Genomic DNA, 17,500 nt, shown 5'->3' with positions numbered 1-17,500 from the left:
ACACATAAAAGTACATACCAATACACACATAACCCAAACCACACATATCCGTACCCCCACCCTCACAAACATCCTTTTCGCCTTTTATTTAACCAATGTAAAGTAAGAACGAGGTAGATATTTTGAGATTGTTTTTACAACCGAAAGAAACAACAGTTCAACGTCAGGGCTTTTCCGGGTCAAGAACTCTCTATTAGTGACTATATCACTGGGGAAAGAAACCCAACAACAAACCATACTAAATCAGTTCTGGATTACCCTGCCGGGTTCAAGAACAAGTAAAGAAATCAAACAATCAATCAACCAATCAATCAACCAAACAATAGATCAATTAAACGATCGATCGATCAGTGATTACTTTGTTCCACTAAAAGTAGAAGCGGTGTAGAAAACAACGCAAAATGTAGCGACTCTCTCTCTACTGTAGAATGCTGACCCATGGAAGCACCCAATTCGATTTTTTAAAAAAAGAAGAAAACAAGTCGCGTAAGGCGAAAATACAACATTTAGTCAAGCTCAGTCGAACTCGCGGAATGAAACTGAACGCACTGCATTTTTTCGGCAAGACTGACCGTATACTCGTAGCATCATCTGTCCACCGCTTGTTCTGAGCGTGTTTTTAATCCAAACATATCCTATCTATATGTTTTTGGAATCAGGAACCCACAAGGAATAAGATGAAATTGTTTTTAAATCAATTTCGAAAATTTAATTTTAATCATAATTTTTATACTTTTAATTTTCAAAGCTTGTTTTTAATCCGAATATAACATATTTATATGTTTTTGGAATCAGCAAATAATGACAAATAAGATGAAATTGTTTTTGGATCGTTTTATAAAAAAATAATTTTAATTACAATTTTCAGATTTTTAATGACCAAAATTATCAATTAATGTTTAAGCCTCTAAGCTGAAATGCAATACCATAGTCCGGCCTTTGTCGAAGATTGCTTGGCCAAAATTTCAATCAATTTTATTAAAAAATGAGGGTGTGACAGTGCCGCCTAGCGCCTCAACTTTTACAAAAAGCCGGATATGACGTCATCAAAGACATTTATCGAAAAAATGAAGAAAACGTCTGGGTATATCATGCCTAGAAACTCTCATGTAAAAATTCATAAAGATCGGTCTAGTAGTTTACTCTGAATCGCTCTACACACACACACACACACACACACACACATACACACATACACCACGACCCTCGTTTCGATTCCCCCTCTATGTTAAAACATTTAGTCAAAACTTGACTAAATGTAAATAAGAAGCTCATCGGAATGAGTTTATGTATATAATTATGTTGAAGCAGTTTGCATTACTTTCTTGTTCTTGTATTTTTGTTCTCATGTATCCCCATGGGGTTTTCTTGTATACAATGTTTTGCCTTGCCCTGCCTATAACTATTTGATTTGGCATTATTTTTTTGTGTATGTTTGTGTGAGGCGCTTGGAACTATTCTAGGATTTGAGCCATATAAGTATCCTCATTATTATTATAGGTCAATGAGGCCAAAACACACCCTCATCCGATTCTGCACCCTTCCAGCACCCCCCCCTCCCCACCCCTCTTCCCACCCCCCACCCCCACCATCTTCCTAGTGGAATACCTTGTCGATAAGGCTCACCTTGATTTGCAATCCATTGTAATCCGCTTCTCCAGTGCACACCTGAAGTGTTGTTGACGTCATACTGCATCCAACTTGGAAGTGACGTTGGCCAAGAATCATGTTACCCAGAGAGCTCTTTCCGTTTCCGGTCTTTCCGATGACCACAAGATGGCGCGTTTGAAGCGACTCCTCGAATACCTCATCCTCTCCGTTGTGAGCCATTCTGGGAGACAATCAAAGAAAATCTGCTTTAAAAAGATAGTCACTAAGTTCATTCGACGTTGCGAGGACGGCCTATGAAACTTTCATTTAAGGTCCGGTTTTACACTTCAACAGTAGATTACGGTGTGTTCTTGTCGTCACCGTTACACCACCAAGTCCTGCGAAGATAATAACACCGTGCAACAGACAGATGGCAACGTTAAAACCAGAGGCAGCACAATATGAACAGAGAGTAAGGTACAGATAAATGAAAACGGCGAATATAGTACAGGGAAGTAAAAGCGACGAGTATAGGACTGACATTGTATAGAAAGAATTGTATAGTACAGACAATAAGGAAGGTATAGGTATACGGCAGACAAAGAGCCTTTGAAAATAGGCGCAATCTTAGTGGCCAACACAGCAAGATACAAACAAGCAACACTGAATAGCCAATCTACTCACGTGTTTTGAGTGTCTCACAAATCCTTTTCCTCACCGGCGACGGCTTAGCTCTGCTCGTTGCTGCCGTCTTTTCTCCCTCCTCTTCTGGTTCTTGTGTTTGTTGTAACTCATGTATTACTCTTGCCGCCAAAAAGCACAACACTTCTGCCACCGTTGCTGCGTTGAAATGGCGACAGTAAATGCAAATGCACACACGCCAACGCAGTCGCAGCCACGCATTCTTAACATGGAGTGCTGAGGAAAATGTGTGGGGAGCTATAGCCTAATTGAGCTTCCTCTCAACTTGATGGGATCCTGTTAGGCGGTGTATCGTAATCTCAAGGACGGACTTTTATTCACGCTTAGATGGGTTGACTTCAATCCGAGGGGAAATCCGACGTGCTACTTTTAGCTTCAACGCAGGTGTCATGTTAGGCCGATTATTATATCATGTGTCTCCCTTGTTAAGCTGTCATATCCGATATCGTGTCTCACACGTGACTTTTGTTTCCCCTCACACAGGGAAGAAAATTAACATCTGACTCACTGTAGAACGATGAACAGGAAAAAAAACTGGATACTTCTTCAGATGTGAACGTTGCAGCGGAAACTGTGGCTATCTCCTATTACATCTGTGACAAGTGCAATAAGTGCGCAATTGTGACGCAAAATATCAGCAAGCATTCAAGGCCGCAACACTTAACTACCGCACTTAACTACATTGAAATTGTTTTCTAATTAGAACAGGATTTAACAGAAAGACCAATGACTAGAAGTGCGTTTCTCTTGTGTTTGTCTTAGTTTCTTCTGCGTTAAACACGGCACGAACACCCACTGCATCGCAGAAAACCAAAATGTTCAATCTCTGTAAATAAACTCTCCAATAATGACATTTCTTTTTTTTTTCTTTTTTCTTAAAACTGTTTTCATTTAGTCAAGCTTTCACTAAATAATGTCTGATATACTGGGAATCGAGACGAGTGTGATGGTGTATACATGTATGTATGTATGTATGTATGTATGTATGTACGTACGTAAGTATGTAGGCCTATGTATATATGTATGTATGTATGTATGTATGTATGTATGTATGTATGTATGTATGTATGTATGTATGTATGTATGTATGTATGTATAGTATGTATGTGTGTGTGTGTGTGTGTGTGTCTGTATGTGTATGTGTGTGCGCGTGCGCGCGCGTGTGTATGTGTGTGTGTGTGTGCGTGTGTGTGTGTGCGTGTGTGTGGGGGTATGAGTGTGTGTGTGTGTGTGTGTGTGTGTGTGTGTGTGTGTGAGTAGAGCGATTCCAGAAAACTACTGAATAGATCTTCATGAAACTTTGCATATAAATTCTTTCAGATGATATCTCCACACCCTTTTTCCATTTGTTTAATGAATGCATTTGATGACGTCATATCCGGCTTTTTTGCAAAAGTTGAGGCGGCTCTGTGGTGACCTTAGTTTTCAATCAAATTGATGGACATTTTGGTCAAGCAATTTTTAACTCAGTAAGGACTATGGGGTTGCATTTCAGCTTGGGAGCTTAAACATTAAATAATGCAATTTGACATTTTTAGAACAGATTGCATTGTATTCATATGTTTCCTCAATCAAATTTCTTGAGATAATCATGTTTACTGTGAAAATGTGCTCAAAAATAACGAAAACAGGTTAAATAGGAGCCACGTTCGCATGCTTCGCGGAGGCTAGCGCGACACATCTCCGTCTTCGGCCAAGACTTTACTACATGTAGTCTCGGTGAGTACTAGTTTTCAGTGTTGATCTTTTAGTTTCAGGTCGCCAGATTGACTAAATGGTTTGAAATCGCTTTACGCGACTTGTTTCTTCTTCTTCTGTGTTCAACGCGGGCTGCAACTACCACGTGCACTCGTGAGCACGAGTGGGCTCTTACGTTTGTGGCCGGGTTCGTTTTGTTGCCATTTAGGCATTCATACTCAGTTTCCGAAGGAAGCATGCTGGGTATTTTCGTGTTTCTGCAACCAGCTCAATTCTGACATGCATGGGACATATTTGTTATACTTGATCTTGTGCTTGCGTGTACACACGAAGGGGGGTAAAACGCTAGCGGGTCTGCAAATACATGTGAGTTGACCCGTGGGATCGAAAACATCTGTTTCCTTATCCTACCCAAAACATCTAGGTTTCGAACCGCAATCCTTCCGCACGGAAGGTCGACGTCTTGATCACTATACGTCCGTCGATTCAGGATCTTTGATATCTCTTTAGTTCGCCACGACGTGTCAAGTTTTTCCTCCTGTCTTAAAATGTGTGCACTTCGCTCTCGATTCCCTCCTATAATTAATTCTCACTAAGTGTGTGTATGAGTGTGTGTGTGTGTAAGCGAGAGAGAGAGCGAGACAGACAGACAGACAGACAGACTGACTGACAGACAGACAGATAGACTTACAGAGACGGATTGAGGGAGAGAGCGAGGAGGAGAGAGAGATTGAGAGAGAGAGGGAGAGAGGGGAGGGGGGGAGAGAAAAGTGAGAAAGAGAGAGAGAGATTGAGAGAGGGGGGAAAAGAGAGAGTTTATGCGACAATCAACCAGCAACATCAAGAAACAAAGAAACAAAGAAAAACAGGCACAACTATTTTCGAATTTTAATAATGTTTTTAATTATTTCTACAATGTACAATGTACAACATGTCACATTTCCACCAACATAAGAGAACATCCTGCAGATCAAACACACGCAGCTGGTCGTTCTCTCTCTGTCTCTCTTTCTCTCTCTGTCTCTGTCTGTCTGTCTGTCTGTCTGTCTCTCTCTGTCTCTCTCTCTGTCTCTCTCTCTGTCTCTCTGTCTGTCTCTCTCTCTCTCTCTCTCTCTCTCTCTCTCTCTCTCTCTCTCTCTCTCTCTTTCTGACTTTTTTTCTGTTATACACATTTTCAGCGTAACCTTGCCCTCCTATTATTTTAATACTTTAAACTCAAACAAGACAGCAAACAACATTTTCAAATACCACAAACAACAACAAGAGAAACAGGAAAGTGCATGGCTCTCTTTGCAAGCATTATTAAGCATGCATACTGCCATTCTGTCATCTTGAACCTCAAACCAGTTGAGCATTAAACAATAAGTGAAATCATAAAATTCAACACATAATGTACTCCCACACTGCACGCATACTTGGGATTTGTCGACACCACTAGCAATCAGATAAGCGATCAACCTGTCAGCCAAACTACCAGATCTTTACGCAAAGAAAACCAACAGAAATACATTATGATCACCAAATAAAGCTATAAGACAACCAAAAATGAACTTTACACACACACACACACACACATACAAACACACACATACAAACACACACACAAACACACACACACACACACTACATCCCACACACTACATCCCACACACTACATCCCACACACTACATCCCACACACTACATCCCACACACACACACACACACACACACACACACACACACACACACACACACACACACACACACTACATCACACTGCAAGCATTCTTAGGCACCAATCCAAACGTCAGAGCGTTCAAGAGAACGGCGAGGAAACACGGATTCTTCTCCTTAATGATCTCCTCTTTAATCTCATCCCGATCTTTCCCCTCCATGTCCATCTCCTCCTGAAACTTCTCCTCGAAAGACTCAACTAGGTCGTTGGTGAAGCAGCGACCTTGGTTCCGAGCCACCAGCTGGTTGACCATGTCTATCAGCTTGTCACCCTGCTCTCTTCGCTTTTCCCAGTCTGCCTGCAAAGTCAGAAGAGGCAGTTGCATGATGATAAATGTTGTTTTGCGCCCTCATGGAGTCCCCACGGGACAAGATTTTGTTTTATCTTATTAAAGGAGAGCAAGATTTATTTATTTTGACCAAGTGGAATGAAGAAAGAGAAATACGGTGGACAGAATTTGTCATTGTATGGCTTTCCGATGGGTGCAAGTGCGAAGGCGTAACAGCGAAGGACACACATGAAATGCGAAAAGATATGAGCTTTTAGCTAGAACCCTCATTTATTTTCTGTAAAAGACCTAAATGTAAATTGTCCCAAACACGGAGACCTCCATGTAAACTGAGAAAGGAAAGAAACTTGAATCGGTCCCGCATAGCCAAATATTACCGGCACGGTTGGCCTAGTGGTAAGGCGTCCGCCCTGTGATCGGGAGGTCGTGGGTTCGAACCCCGGCCGGGTCATACCTAAGACTTTAAAATTGGCAATCTAGTGGCTGCTCCCCCTGGCGTCTGGCATTATGGGGTTAGTGCTAGGACTGGTTGGTCCGGTGTCAGAATAATGTGACTGGGTGAGACATGAAGCCTGTGCTGCGACTTCTGTCTTGTGTGTGGCGCACGTTCTATGTCAAAGCGGCACCGCCCTGATATGGCCTTTCGTGGTCGGCTGGGCGTTAAGCAAACAAACAAACAACAACAGCCAAATAGGTTGAAGGTATGTTAAAACCCAACAGCCAAATAACCGACGCCTTCACGGTAAAACCAGTAGGGCATGCTGTCGACTTTAGATTATGTGGTTTTGTGTATGTGTGCAGTTGGGGGGGGGGCGGTGTATGCAGAGACTTGAAGAGAGGACAGAGGAACGAAAAAGGGGGAGCAGTCAGTCGTCTTCGTTCACGGGCTGCAATTCCCAGGTAGACTCGGCTTTTGCACGAGTACGAACATAATTCATACAAAAATATATAACATATATCCCCAAAGTATGGATGGATGGCCTTATTCCATGTGAAACCCTTGCCTTGGTGAGCTTGGTGAGCTAAGTCGTTAACGTAGGAAAGACTGTGCTTTTAATTAAACTATATGATTTAGAAAGACAGGAAGAAAAGGAGAAAACAGAGGAGGAGCAGGACAAGGAAAGGGGAGGAGGGAGGAAGGACTGTCTGTTGATTTGGCACATCTACCCCCTCCCCCCCTCCCCCTCCCCCCCCCAAAAAAAAGCCCTATCGAAGCTTGCTGGACAATTTTTATAATTTCGACATCAAAACCAGACTATTTCATGTGTTTAATATTGAGAAGAAAAAAAAGCACATTTACACAGAGCCGCGGACAGTACAAATCCCTTTCGAAATTACATCCATTTTTGACACAATGTATGTCTACACGTTCTCACATTGCACAATACAACATCCGGGTCAGAAGTCAATGAATAGACGGAAGACAGGCACACAAGAGGAAGGAAGAGAAGTAATGAACTAATCTTCCGTTGTTTCAGGGTTTTTTCTTTGATAGTATTTCTATCTTTATATCACGTTCTCTCCTCGTGTCTCTGTGAATATTTCAAAAAATCTAACTATCTTTTTAACTTTTCAATATCAAAGAAGAGCGTAGGGATAGGAGGAAAGAGGGAGGAAATGACCGAATGAAACACTTGTTGATGGTGGTGGTGGTGGAGGTGGTCGTGGTGGTTTCCACGTTGTTTCCGGAATCTTATTTTATCTTTAGTATTATTTCTGTCAGCTAAAATCCGTGTTTTGGGTTCACACCCAACCAGTCTGAAATATTTTGCAATAAACTGTTATTTTGTTGTTGCTTGTGTTTTTTTTCAAAACCCAAAGGAGAGATAGTGGAAAGCTGTTCAAAAATATACTAAGAGGGTGATCGAATGAACAGTCATCCGCTGTTCCTCAACATTATCTGACAATTAATATCATACAATGTACAAACTCCCAACCCGCCCCCTCCCCACCCCCACCCCCACCCCACACACACACCCCCCCTCCAATTAAAAACAAAAACAAAAAACAAACACCAACAGAAAAAAAGGAAACAACGATCAAAACCAAACAAATAAACACACTGCCACCGGAAACAAAGAAAGAAAGAAAAAACCACCAAAGAATATTACATTATCATTCAACTTACGATGTTGTTAAAGCCGACGAATCTGCCCTTCGCTTCCCCTAAAACCTGTCGGAGTTTGGGATGCTGTTTCTTGAGTTCGTCTCCAAGTGTGGTGTTCCCTCCTTCCAACTCGTCCAGACCGTTGAAGACCAGAATCATGAAGTCTGTCAAACTGCTGCCGAATAACGTCTTTAACTCTTGGTACGCCTGGGGGAGAAGACAAACAGAAACACGGTAAAAGTTAATATTTTTTGTTGTTTTTGTGGGTATGTGGACTTCGTCTGAGTGTGTGTGTGAGAGCCTGACTGCATGTTTGTCTGTGTGTCTCTCTCTTTGTTTCTCTGTCTCTGTCTCTGTGTTTCTGTCTCTGTCTCTCTGTCTGTCTGTCTGTCTGTCTTTCTGTCTGTCTGTCTGTCTGTCTGTCTGTCTGTCTGTGTCTCTCTTTCTCCCTCTCTGTCTCTCTTTATCTCTCTCTTTCTCTCTCTCTCTCTCCCTCTCTGTCTCCCTTTCTCGGCGTATCTCTCTCTCTCTCTCTCTCCCCCCCCCTCTCTCTCTCTCTCTCTCAGACTTCTCTCTCTCTAGGGGGTCACATCAGAGAGAGAGAGAGAGAGAGAGCGCGAATGAGAGGCAAGGAAAGAGAGAGAGAAAAAGAGAAAGACAAACAAACAGAAAGAGAGAGACAGAGATAGACAAACAGAAACAAGAACGTGTGTGTGTGTGTGTGTGTGTGGGGGGGGGGGGGGTGGGTGTCTCTAACACTCAAATCGTATCTGACGCCTTTCTTTTACACCAGGAAAGAGTGTGACGAAGAACCTGAAAGCTAATCATTCTCAAGAGTTCTCGAGTTGAAAGATTGCGAAAGTAAGTGTCAACTACAGGTTCAGAATCCTATTTAAATTATTGTTCCACATTATACTTTGATTGCTACATTATTACACAAAATGACTGGTTTCTACGGAAAAAAAGACTTTGTGCTTGTCATGTTTTTCCTGTTTGTACAAATTTCAAGGACTCTGCATGCTCATCATGATTGTAAATGTATCGTCCGTGTGGCTGTCTGCCTGACTCTGCCTGTCTGTCTGGCTGTCTTTGTATGTGTTTGTCTGCCTGTCTGGCTGTCTGGCTCTCCCTGTCTCTGTCTCTGTCTCTGTTTCTCCGTCACTATGTCCCCGGATTAGAGTTTTTGCAAAACCGCACAATAACGCCCAAAGTGAAAAAAAGAAGTTCTCAATTCATTTAGTTGACAAATATAATTACATAGACCACTTATGAGTTGCCTTATTTTGCGATATGATTGCAGTCAACCGACTAAACGTCATTTCTCCCCATTTAGGAAGTAATGAAACAATCCAAAACACACGTAAGATAGCGCTATCAACCATTATTTTAAGAGTGTTTGCTGTAACGACCAAATACTAAGGTTAACGTTGCTGTATGATGGTGTATCGTTTGTAGCTATCCTCTCGCAAGATCTTTCTTTTCTTTATTTGGTGTTTCTCTCGCAAGATAATGATCAGTAATGCAACAGTGCTTTACAAATATCAGTGATAAATACAAAGAACACTGTCATATCGTTGTAATATTATGTTGACGTTTTGGAGCTTCCACCACCACCGCCACCACCTACAACAACAACAACAACAACAACAACAACAACAACAACAACACAAACACATCCACCAACACGTAACGTTAAGGTATGAAGGAATATTCAACAACAACAACAACAACAACAACAACACCAATAACAACAACACCACAACCACCAACAACAACGACTACGAGGAGACTTCTTACCTCGTACTCTTCGTCAGTAAACCTGCGGTCACATCGGAGGATCATGAGAATGGCGTGTGGACCGGGGGTACACGAGGCCACACACTTAGCGATCTCTCGCTGCACCTCGTCCTTCGTTCTGTGTGTGTCGCACACACCTGGTGAGTCTGTTACCTGCACATTTAACGTGTGACATTCAGTTTAGTGTACATATGCACCTGGTGAGTCTGTTACCTGTACATTTAACGTGTGACATTCAGTTTAGTGTATATATGCACCTGATGAGTCTGTTACCTGCACATTTAACGTGTAACATTCAGTTTAGTGTACATATGCACCTGGTGAGTCTGTTACCTGTACATTTAACGTGTGACATTCAGTTTAGTGCACATATGCACCTGATGAGTCTGTTACCTGCACATTTAACGTGTGACATTCAGTTTAGTGTACATATGCACCTGGTGAGTCTGTTACCTGCACATTTAACGTGTGACATTCAGTTTAGTGTACATATGCACCTGGTGAGTCTGTTACCTGTACATTTAACGTGTGACATTCAGTTTCGTGTACATATGCACCTGGTGAGTCTGTTACCTGTACATTTAACGTGTGACATTCAGTTTCGTGTACATATGCACCTGGTGAGTCTGTTACCTGCACATTTAACGTGTAACATTCAGTTTAGTGTACATATGCACCTGGTGAGTCTGTTACCTGCACATTTAACGTGTAACATTCAGTTTAGTGTACATATGCACCTGGTGAGTCTGTTACCTGCACATTTAACGTGTACCATTCAGTTTAGTGTACATATGCACCTGGTGAGTCTGTTACCTGCACATTTAACGTGTAACATTCAGTTTAGTGTACATATGCACCTGGTGAGTCTGTTACCTGCACATTTAACGTGTGACATTCAGTTTAGTGTACATATGCACCTGGTGAGTCTGTTACCTGCACATTTAACGTGTAACATTCAGTTTAGTGTACATATGCACCTGGTGAGTCTGTTACCTGCACATTTAACGTGTGACATTCAGTTTAGTGTACATATGCACCTGGTGAGTCTGTTACCTGCACATTTAACGTGTAACATTCAGTTTAGTGTACATATGCACCTGATGAGTCTGTTACCTGCACATTTAACGTGTAACATTCAGTTTAGTGTACATATGCACCTGGTGAGTCTGTTACCTGCACATTTAACGTGTAACATTCAGTTTAGTGTACATATGCACCTGGTGTGTCTGTTACCTGCATATGCAGCGTGTAACATTCGGTCAGTGTACATTATGCAACTTCAACAACAACAACAACAACAACAAAAACAACAACAACAACAGCAACAACAACATTATCATCAACAAAATTGAGTCATATGCCTGATGTCACAAACACGTGTTCATTTCTATGTTCTGCCTCTACCCCGTCCGTCATCCCGTCAGCGCAGAAGTGCATCAGTATTCATTCCCTTGTGGTTAGTGTCTTCTTCTTCTTCTTCTGCGTTCGTGGGCTGAAACTCCCACGTACACTCGTGTTTTTGCACGAGTGGAATTTTACGTGTATGACCGTTTTTACCCCGCCATTTAGGCAGTCATACACCGCTTTCGGAGGAAGCATGCTGGGTATTTTTGTGTTTCTATAACCCACCGAACTCTGACATGGATTACAGGATCTTTTTCGTGCGCGCTTGGTCTTGTGCTTGCGTGTACACACGAAGGGGGATAAGCCACTAGCAGGTCTGCACATAAGTTGACCTGGGAGATCGGAAAAATCTCCACACTTAACCCACCAGGCGGCCGCGGCCGGGATTCGAACCCTCGACCTTCCGCTTTGGAGGCCGACGTCTTACCACCCCGCCACAGCGCCCGTCGTGTGGTTAGTGTCAATCTGTTTGTCTTTCTGTGACAGTGTCTCTCTAGTCCCTTGTCTTTGTCTCTCCCCGCTCTCTCTCTCTCTCACTCCCTCCCCCCCTTTCTCTCTCTCTCTCTCTCTCTCTCTCTCTCTTTCCCTCCTCTCTCTCTCTCTCCCCTCCCCCCTCTCGCTCTCTCTCTGCGACTCTCACCTGTATTTTTTGGCCATTCCTGTAGGCTTGGTGCCAGTCACACTTTTCGGTTCCAGAACACATGCCTCGAGCTGGCTTGAAAAAGTCTTTGCCCAGTATGGTGTTGCCTGCAGAACTTTTGCCGTTGCCCGTTTTCCCCACTATCGCCAGACGGACCTCATTGGAAGGAAATGTCGTCCGATGTCGTTCATCCGGAAAGGTGGGTGTTCGCCAAAGATTCATGTCTGGAAAATGACCGTTAGGTTATTGACAACGACGGTAACAAACAACAGAAGCTAATTTTATTATTGCTGTTTGTTTATATGTTGTGTGTCTTGGTCCTCAGATTTATAGACGTACAGATCGAGGTTCTTGTATATGTTTCGGGTTGTCAGTATTTTAACGTTCCAGAAAATATGCTTTCTTCTTCAACTTCTACTTCTACTTTTAGTTCTTCTTCTTCTTTGTCTTTTTCTTCTTCTTCTTCTTTTGATTTTTATATTTAGTCAAGTTTTGACTAAATATTTTAACATCGAGGGGGAATCGAAACGAGGGTCGTGGTGTATGTGCGTGCGTGTGTGTATGTGTGTGTGTGTGCGTGTGTGTGTGTGTGTGTAGAGCGATTCAGACTAAACTACTGGACCGATCTTTATGAAATTTGACATGAGAGTTCCTGGGTATGAAATCCCCGAACGTTTTTTTCATTTTTTTGATAAATGTCTTTAATGACGTCATATCCGACTTTTCGTGAAAGTTGAGGCGGCACTGTCACGCCCTCATTTTTCAACCAAATTGGTTGAAATTTTGGTCAAGTACTCTTCGACGAAGCCCGGGGTTCGGTATTGCATTTCAGCTTGGTGGCTTAAAAATTAATTAATGACTTTGGTCATCAAAAATCTGAAAATTGTAAAAAAAAATAAAAATTTATCAAACGATCCAAATTTACGTTTATCTTATTTTCCATCATTTGCTGATTCCAAAAACATATAAATATGTTATATTCGGATTAAAAACAAGCTCTGAAAATTAAATATATAAAAATTATTATCAAAATGTTTTTTTCGAAATCAATTTAAAAACACTTTCATCTTATTCCTTGTCGGTTCCTGATTCCAAAAATATATAGATATGATATGTTTGGATTAAAAACACGCTCACAAAGTTAAAACGAAGAGAGGTACAGAAAAGCGTGCTATCCTTCTCAGCGCAACGAATACCCCGCTCTTCTTGTCAATTCCACGTGCACTGCCTTTGCCACGGGCGGTGGAGTGACGATGCTACGAGTATACGGTCTTGCTGCGTTGCGTTGCGTTCAGTTTCATTCTGTGAGTTCGACAGCAACTTGACTAAATATTGTATTTTCGCCTTACGCGACTTGTTTTTATATTTAGTCAAGTTTTGACTAAATATTTTAACATCGAGGGGGAATCGAAACGAGGGTCGTGGTGTATGTGCGTGCGTGTGTGCGTGCGTGCGTGTGTGTGTGTGTGTGTGTGTGTGTAGAGCGATTCAGACTAAACTACTGGACCGATCTTTATGAAATTTGACATGAGAGTTCCTGGGTATGAAATCCCCGAACGTTTTTTTCATTTTTTTGATAAATGTCTTTGATGACGTCATATCCGGCTTTTCGTGAAAGTTGAGGCGGCACTGTCACGCCCTCATTTTTCAACCAAATTGGTTGAAATTTTGGTCAAGTAATCTTCGACGAAGCCCGGGGTTCGGTATTGCATTTCAGCTTGGTGGCTTAAAAATTAATTAATGACTTTGGTCATTAAAAATCTGAAAATTGTAAAAAAAATATTTCTTTTATAAAACGATCCAAATTTACGTTTATCTTATTCTCCATCATTTGCTGATTCCAAAAACATATAAATATGTTATATTCGGATTAAAAACAAGCTCTGAAAATTAAATATATAAAAATTATTATCAAAATTAAATTGTCGAAATCAATTTAAAAACACTTTCATCTTATTCCTTGTCGGTTCCTGATTCCAAAAACATATAGATATGATATGTTTGGATTAAAAACACGCTCAGAAAGTTAAAACGAAGAGAGGTACAGAAAAGCGTGCTATCTTTCTTAGCTCAACTACTACCCCGCTCTTCTTGTCAATTTCACTGCCTTTGCCATGAGCGGTGGACTGACGATGCTACGAGTATACGGTCTTGCTGAAAAATGGCATTGCGTTCAGTTTCATTCTGTGAGTTCGACAGCTACTTGACTAAATATTGTATTTTCGCCTTACGCGACTTGTTTTTTTTTTTGGGGGGGGGGGGGGGGATTATTAATCACCGAAGTACAAGATACAGCATGGTATTATGGGCTATTCAATGGTGAGACTCGAAATGTTGTATCATAAGCATTTGACAGTATTTTGAAGAGAAGAACAGTTAATTCTTCATGATGTGGATCGTTCGTTCTCTAAAATAATGAAAGACTCTTAAATAACGAACCTTGAATCATCTAAATCGCTCGTTACGTTAAGGTATGAAGGAATATTCAATAAAGACACGTGATGCTACTCATGATCAACGTTCCTCGTTACATCACTCGCAAAAGACTTCTCAGCAATGGCACTTGCCGTTATGACTTACCGAGGATGCTGGTTACATCGGGATACGTAGAGATATTCAATGAGTGAACCTAAGTCTCTCGTAACATACGTTATATGAAACTATTCAATGATGACACTTGAAGTTATGACTTACCGAAGATGCTGGTTAAATCGGGATACGTAGAGATATTCAATGAGTGAACCTTAAACCTCGAATCACTAAGTCTCTCGTAACATACGTTATAAGAAACTATTCAATGATGACACTTGAAGTTATGACTTACCGAAGATGCTGGTTACATCGGGATACGTAGAAATATTCAACAGTGAACCTTCGAACCGCTCGTTACACACGTTATAAGAAACTATTCAATATTGACACTTGAAGTTATGACTTACTGAAGATGCTGGTTACATCGGGATACGTAGAGATATTCAACAGTGAACCTTAAACTTCGAATCGCTAAGTCTCTCGTTACACACGTTATAAGTTATGAGTTATTTCTAATATACTGACTGTTAGCAAATGATAACAGGTATGTCGAGAAAAAAGATATCAAGCATGAGCCTTTCAGGCGAATGCTGATATCGTTTGTGAGACATGCCTGTTATCATTTGCTAACAGTCAGCATATTAGAAATAACGGTTTTATTACCGTTTATTTCGACCAAAAGAAATTTCGAAGCGACCGCGCGAGTTAGACAGAACAGCCGCAATGGGAACTTGAGCGCTCCTACCTGATTATGCCTAGTCAGTCAAAGAAAGTCGTGACTTGGGTCAACCAATCAGAGTCACACACCTGACGTGATGAATATTCACATGTCAAATGCGTTTGACACACAACTATCTCACAAGATAAACCATGTTCAAGGCATGCATTATCTAAGTCATTCGTTGAATGACGATATTGGGAACTATTCAGTGATGACACTTGAAGTTATGAGTTATTTAACTTTTACACGCGAAGTTCTGAATCGTGTACGTTATTTTACTGAAAGTTATGAATGATACATGTTTTACACTTCAATTTATGAATCATCTTCGCTTTACAATTGAAAATATGAACCAAACGTGTTGGTCACAGCAGGTCATCAAGAAAAAAATTACAGTTGATACTGTTGGCGAAGTTGCACGCACAAAAAACGCACTCAGCTGAGTTTTGCAATTAGTACCGTCTCTCGAAAATCACAAGTTCAGGTGCCTCTACTCAAAGCAGAGTGATCGAGAATGAGAAGTGTTACAAATAATATAAACTGGATGAAACATTCGTTTTAATTACCAAACGGCAATCGCGAGTTAAAGTTTCAAGCTACCAGAAAGATAATCGAGTATTGTCATAAAACATCATCAGCGAAGAATGTTTTGCTGAAGTCAACAGAAGTCAAGGTCAATGTGATTGTTTTAAACTTTCAAAACGGTAATGCCTTGTGAGGAAACATCAACGAAAAGCAATAGCAGCACAACTTGAAAATATCCACTTTTTTTGAAAATCATTTGCAATCAGAGTACTTACTAGATGCGTGCGCCATTGAAATTTGTCAAGTCTCTTGTCGAGTCTCACACTGATGCAGAAGGCGATAATGTTTTTCAGACGGCTTTCTGTGCTTCGTTGAAATCTTTCCTGGGTGCACGGCTTACAATCGGCAAGTCTCGTCTGTATGTTAAATACAAAAACATTCACAACACTTCCGGTGGCCCATCACACAGTCGATTGTTTGATTCAACGCCTGTCGATGATATCACTATTTCTGTCAGAAATCCCCTCTGATCTAAAAACAAAAGCGCCTGGCATATTGTTGCATCAGGGAAATATCATTGTAGGCGGAAAGTTCATGTAATATTATTACGTAATAGGCAGTCACAATCACGGAGTTATGCTAAAATAACTTAGTGGTCACAGATTTAGCACCGTGGTAATTTCACGGTCAATGGTGGTTTGAGTCAGCATTTTGACCACGCGGGTAAACCCTGGAGTCTGTTCTCTGAGCACGAGTAACAACTTGCCAACGGAAATGGGGACGACAATAATTACACCCTAGTTCAGATTTGATCCTTTGTCAATCAGGACGTACAAGGCCAAGGTCAAAGCTGGAGTACATTTCAGGCATAGAAACTGGGTGTCAGTAGTAGAGCACTTCATTGAGTCACATGACACTGATGCATTTATTTAGAGTGATGAGGTTTTTCGTGAGACATAGAAAACATATAGGATTACATAAAATACGATACTGGGCTGTGATTTTTAATTTAATGTAAACTGTATGTACGAGTCAATGACACATTTCTGTATGTACCGCACACATTCGAATTACACAGTTTTACTGAATTGAATCAAATTGAATGGAATTGAAAGGAATTAACCTGAATTGAATAAGATCAGACCATTCTTTTTAATAACGAGGGTAACGAGATAAGGAAATGCATGTGTGTGTTTCAAATCATTATCCACTTTGTTAACATGTTGGGTTAAAAAATTTTTTTAAAAAACAAGCGCGCGCGCGATCGAGAGAGATGGAGAGAGAGAGAGAGAGAGAGAGAGAGAGAGAGAGAGAGAGAGAGAGAGAGAGAGAGAGAGAGACAGAGACAGAGAGACAGACAGACAGACAGACAGACAGATAGACAGACAGGCAGACAGACAGAGACAGACAGAGACATAGATAGTGAGGGAGGGGGAAGAGAGAGAGAGAGAGAGAGAGACAGACAGACAGACAGACAGACAGACAGACAGACAGACAGAGAATGAGACTGAGGGACTGAGAGGGATAGAGATAAAAAGACAGAAAGAGACACACAGAGACACACAGAGACACACAGAGACACACACACTACACACAGTCTGACGCAGAGATAGAGACAAAGACCGACAGACACAGAGAAACGAAAAGAGAGACAGAGAGAGAGAGAGAGAAAAAAGAGATAAATAGAGAGATAGACAGAAGGTGACAGACAGACAGACAAACAGAGACTGAGATAAAGATAAATTTGGGCAACGACATTTGGGTGACTCTCCCGGTTGA

The 17,500-nt window shown here is 41.3% G+C and overlaps 2 protein-coding genes across 5 annotated transcripts in view; both read right to left on the bottom strand.

Moving 5' to 3' along the window:
- LOC138966656 (GTPase IMAP family member 8-like) overlaps positions 1 to 2,717 on the bottom strand; it is a 16,170-nt gene extending 13,453 nt beyond the window's left edge. The window contains exons 1-2 of the mRNA XM_070338953.1: positions 2,275 to 2,717; positions 1,627 to 1,831 (exon numbers count right to left, since the gene is read on the bottom strand). Of these exons, the coding sequence (XP_070195054.1) occupies positions 1,627 to 1,830 (204 nt within the window). The 5' untranslated portion in view covers position 1,831; positions 2,275 to 2,717. The remainder of the gene's footprint in view (positions 1 to 1,626; positions 1,832 to 2,274) is intronic.
- Positions 2,718 to 5,682: 2,965 nt separating this feature from the next.
- LOC138966658 (GTPase IMAP family member 4-like) lies at positions 5,683 to 16,472 on the bottom strand. Of its 4 annotated transcripts, none has more exons than XM_070338956.1 (6): positions 15,997 to 16,472; positions 11,944 to 12,167; positions 11,117 to 11,132; positions 9,900 to 10,036; positions 8,124 to 8,309; positions 5,683 to 6,004 (listed from the first exon to the last, which is right to left on the bottom strand). In XM_070338956.1, exons 1-6 carry the CDS (start codon positions 16,010 to 16,012, stop codon positions 5,738 to 5,740), a joined length of 846 nt encoding a protein of 281 aa, XP_070195057.1. In that variant the 5' UTR covers positions 16,013 to 16,472; the 3' UTR covers positions 5,683 to 5,737. The 4 variants fall into 4 exon arrangements, with proteins under 4 accessions (XP_070195057.1, XP_070195060.1, XP_070195059.1 ...); XM_070338959.1 differs by lacking the exon at positions 15,997 to 16,472 and adding an exon at positions 14,883 to 15,203; XM_070338958.1 differs by lacking the exon at positions 15,997 to 16,472 and adding an exon at positions 14,768 to 15,202.
- Between the last annotated feature and the right edge of the window lie 1,028 nt (positions 16,473 to 17,500).

Source organism: Littorina saxatilis, linkage group LG5 (assembly GCF_037325665.1).
Source record: "Littorina saxatilis isolate snail1 linkage group LG5, US_GU_Lsax_2.0, whole genome shotgun sequence".
Taxonomy (NCBI): Eukaryota; Metazoa; Mollusca; class Gastropoda; order Littorinimorpha; family Littorinidae; genus Littorina; species Littorina saxatilis.
This window is presented reverse-complemented; position numbering and strand designations above follow the sequence as displayed.

Excerpts from the sequence above, each read along its gene's own strand:
- LOC138966658 (XM_070338956.1), bottom strand. Across the intron at positions 8,310-9,899 it reads TTACTGACGAAGAGTACGAG|GCGTACCAAGAGTTAAAGAC; the intron begins GTAAGAAGTCTC and ends CTTCTCCCCCAG. Across the intron at positions 6,005-8,123 it reads TCGTCGGCTTTAACAACATC|GCAGACTGGGAAAAGCGAAG; the intron begins GTAAGTTGAATG and ends CTGACTTTGCAG.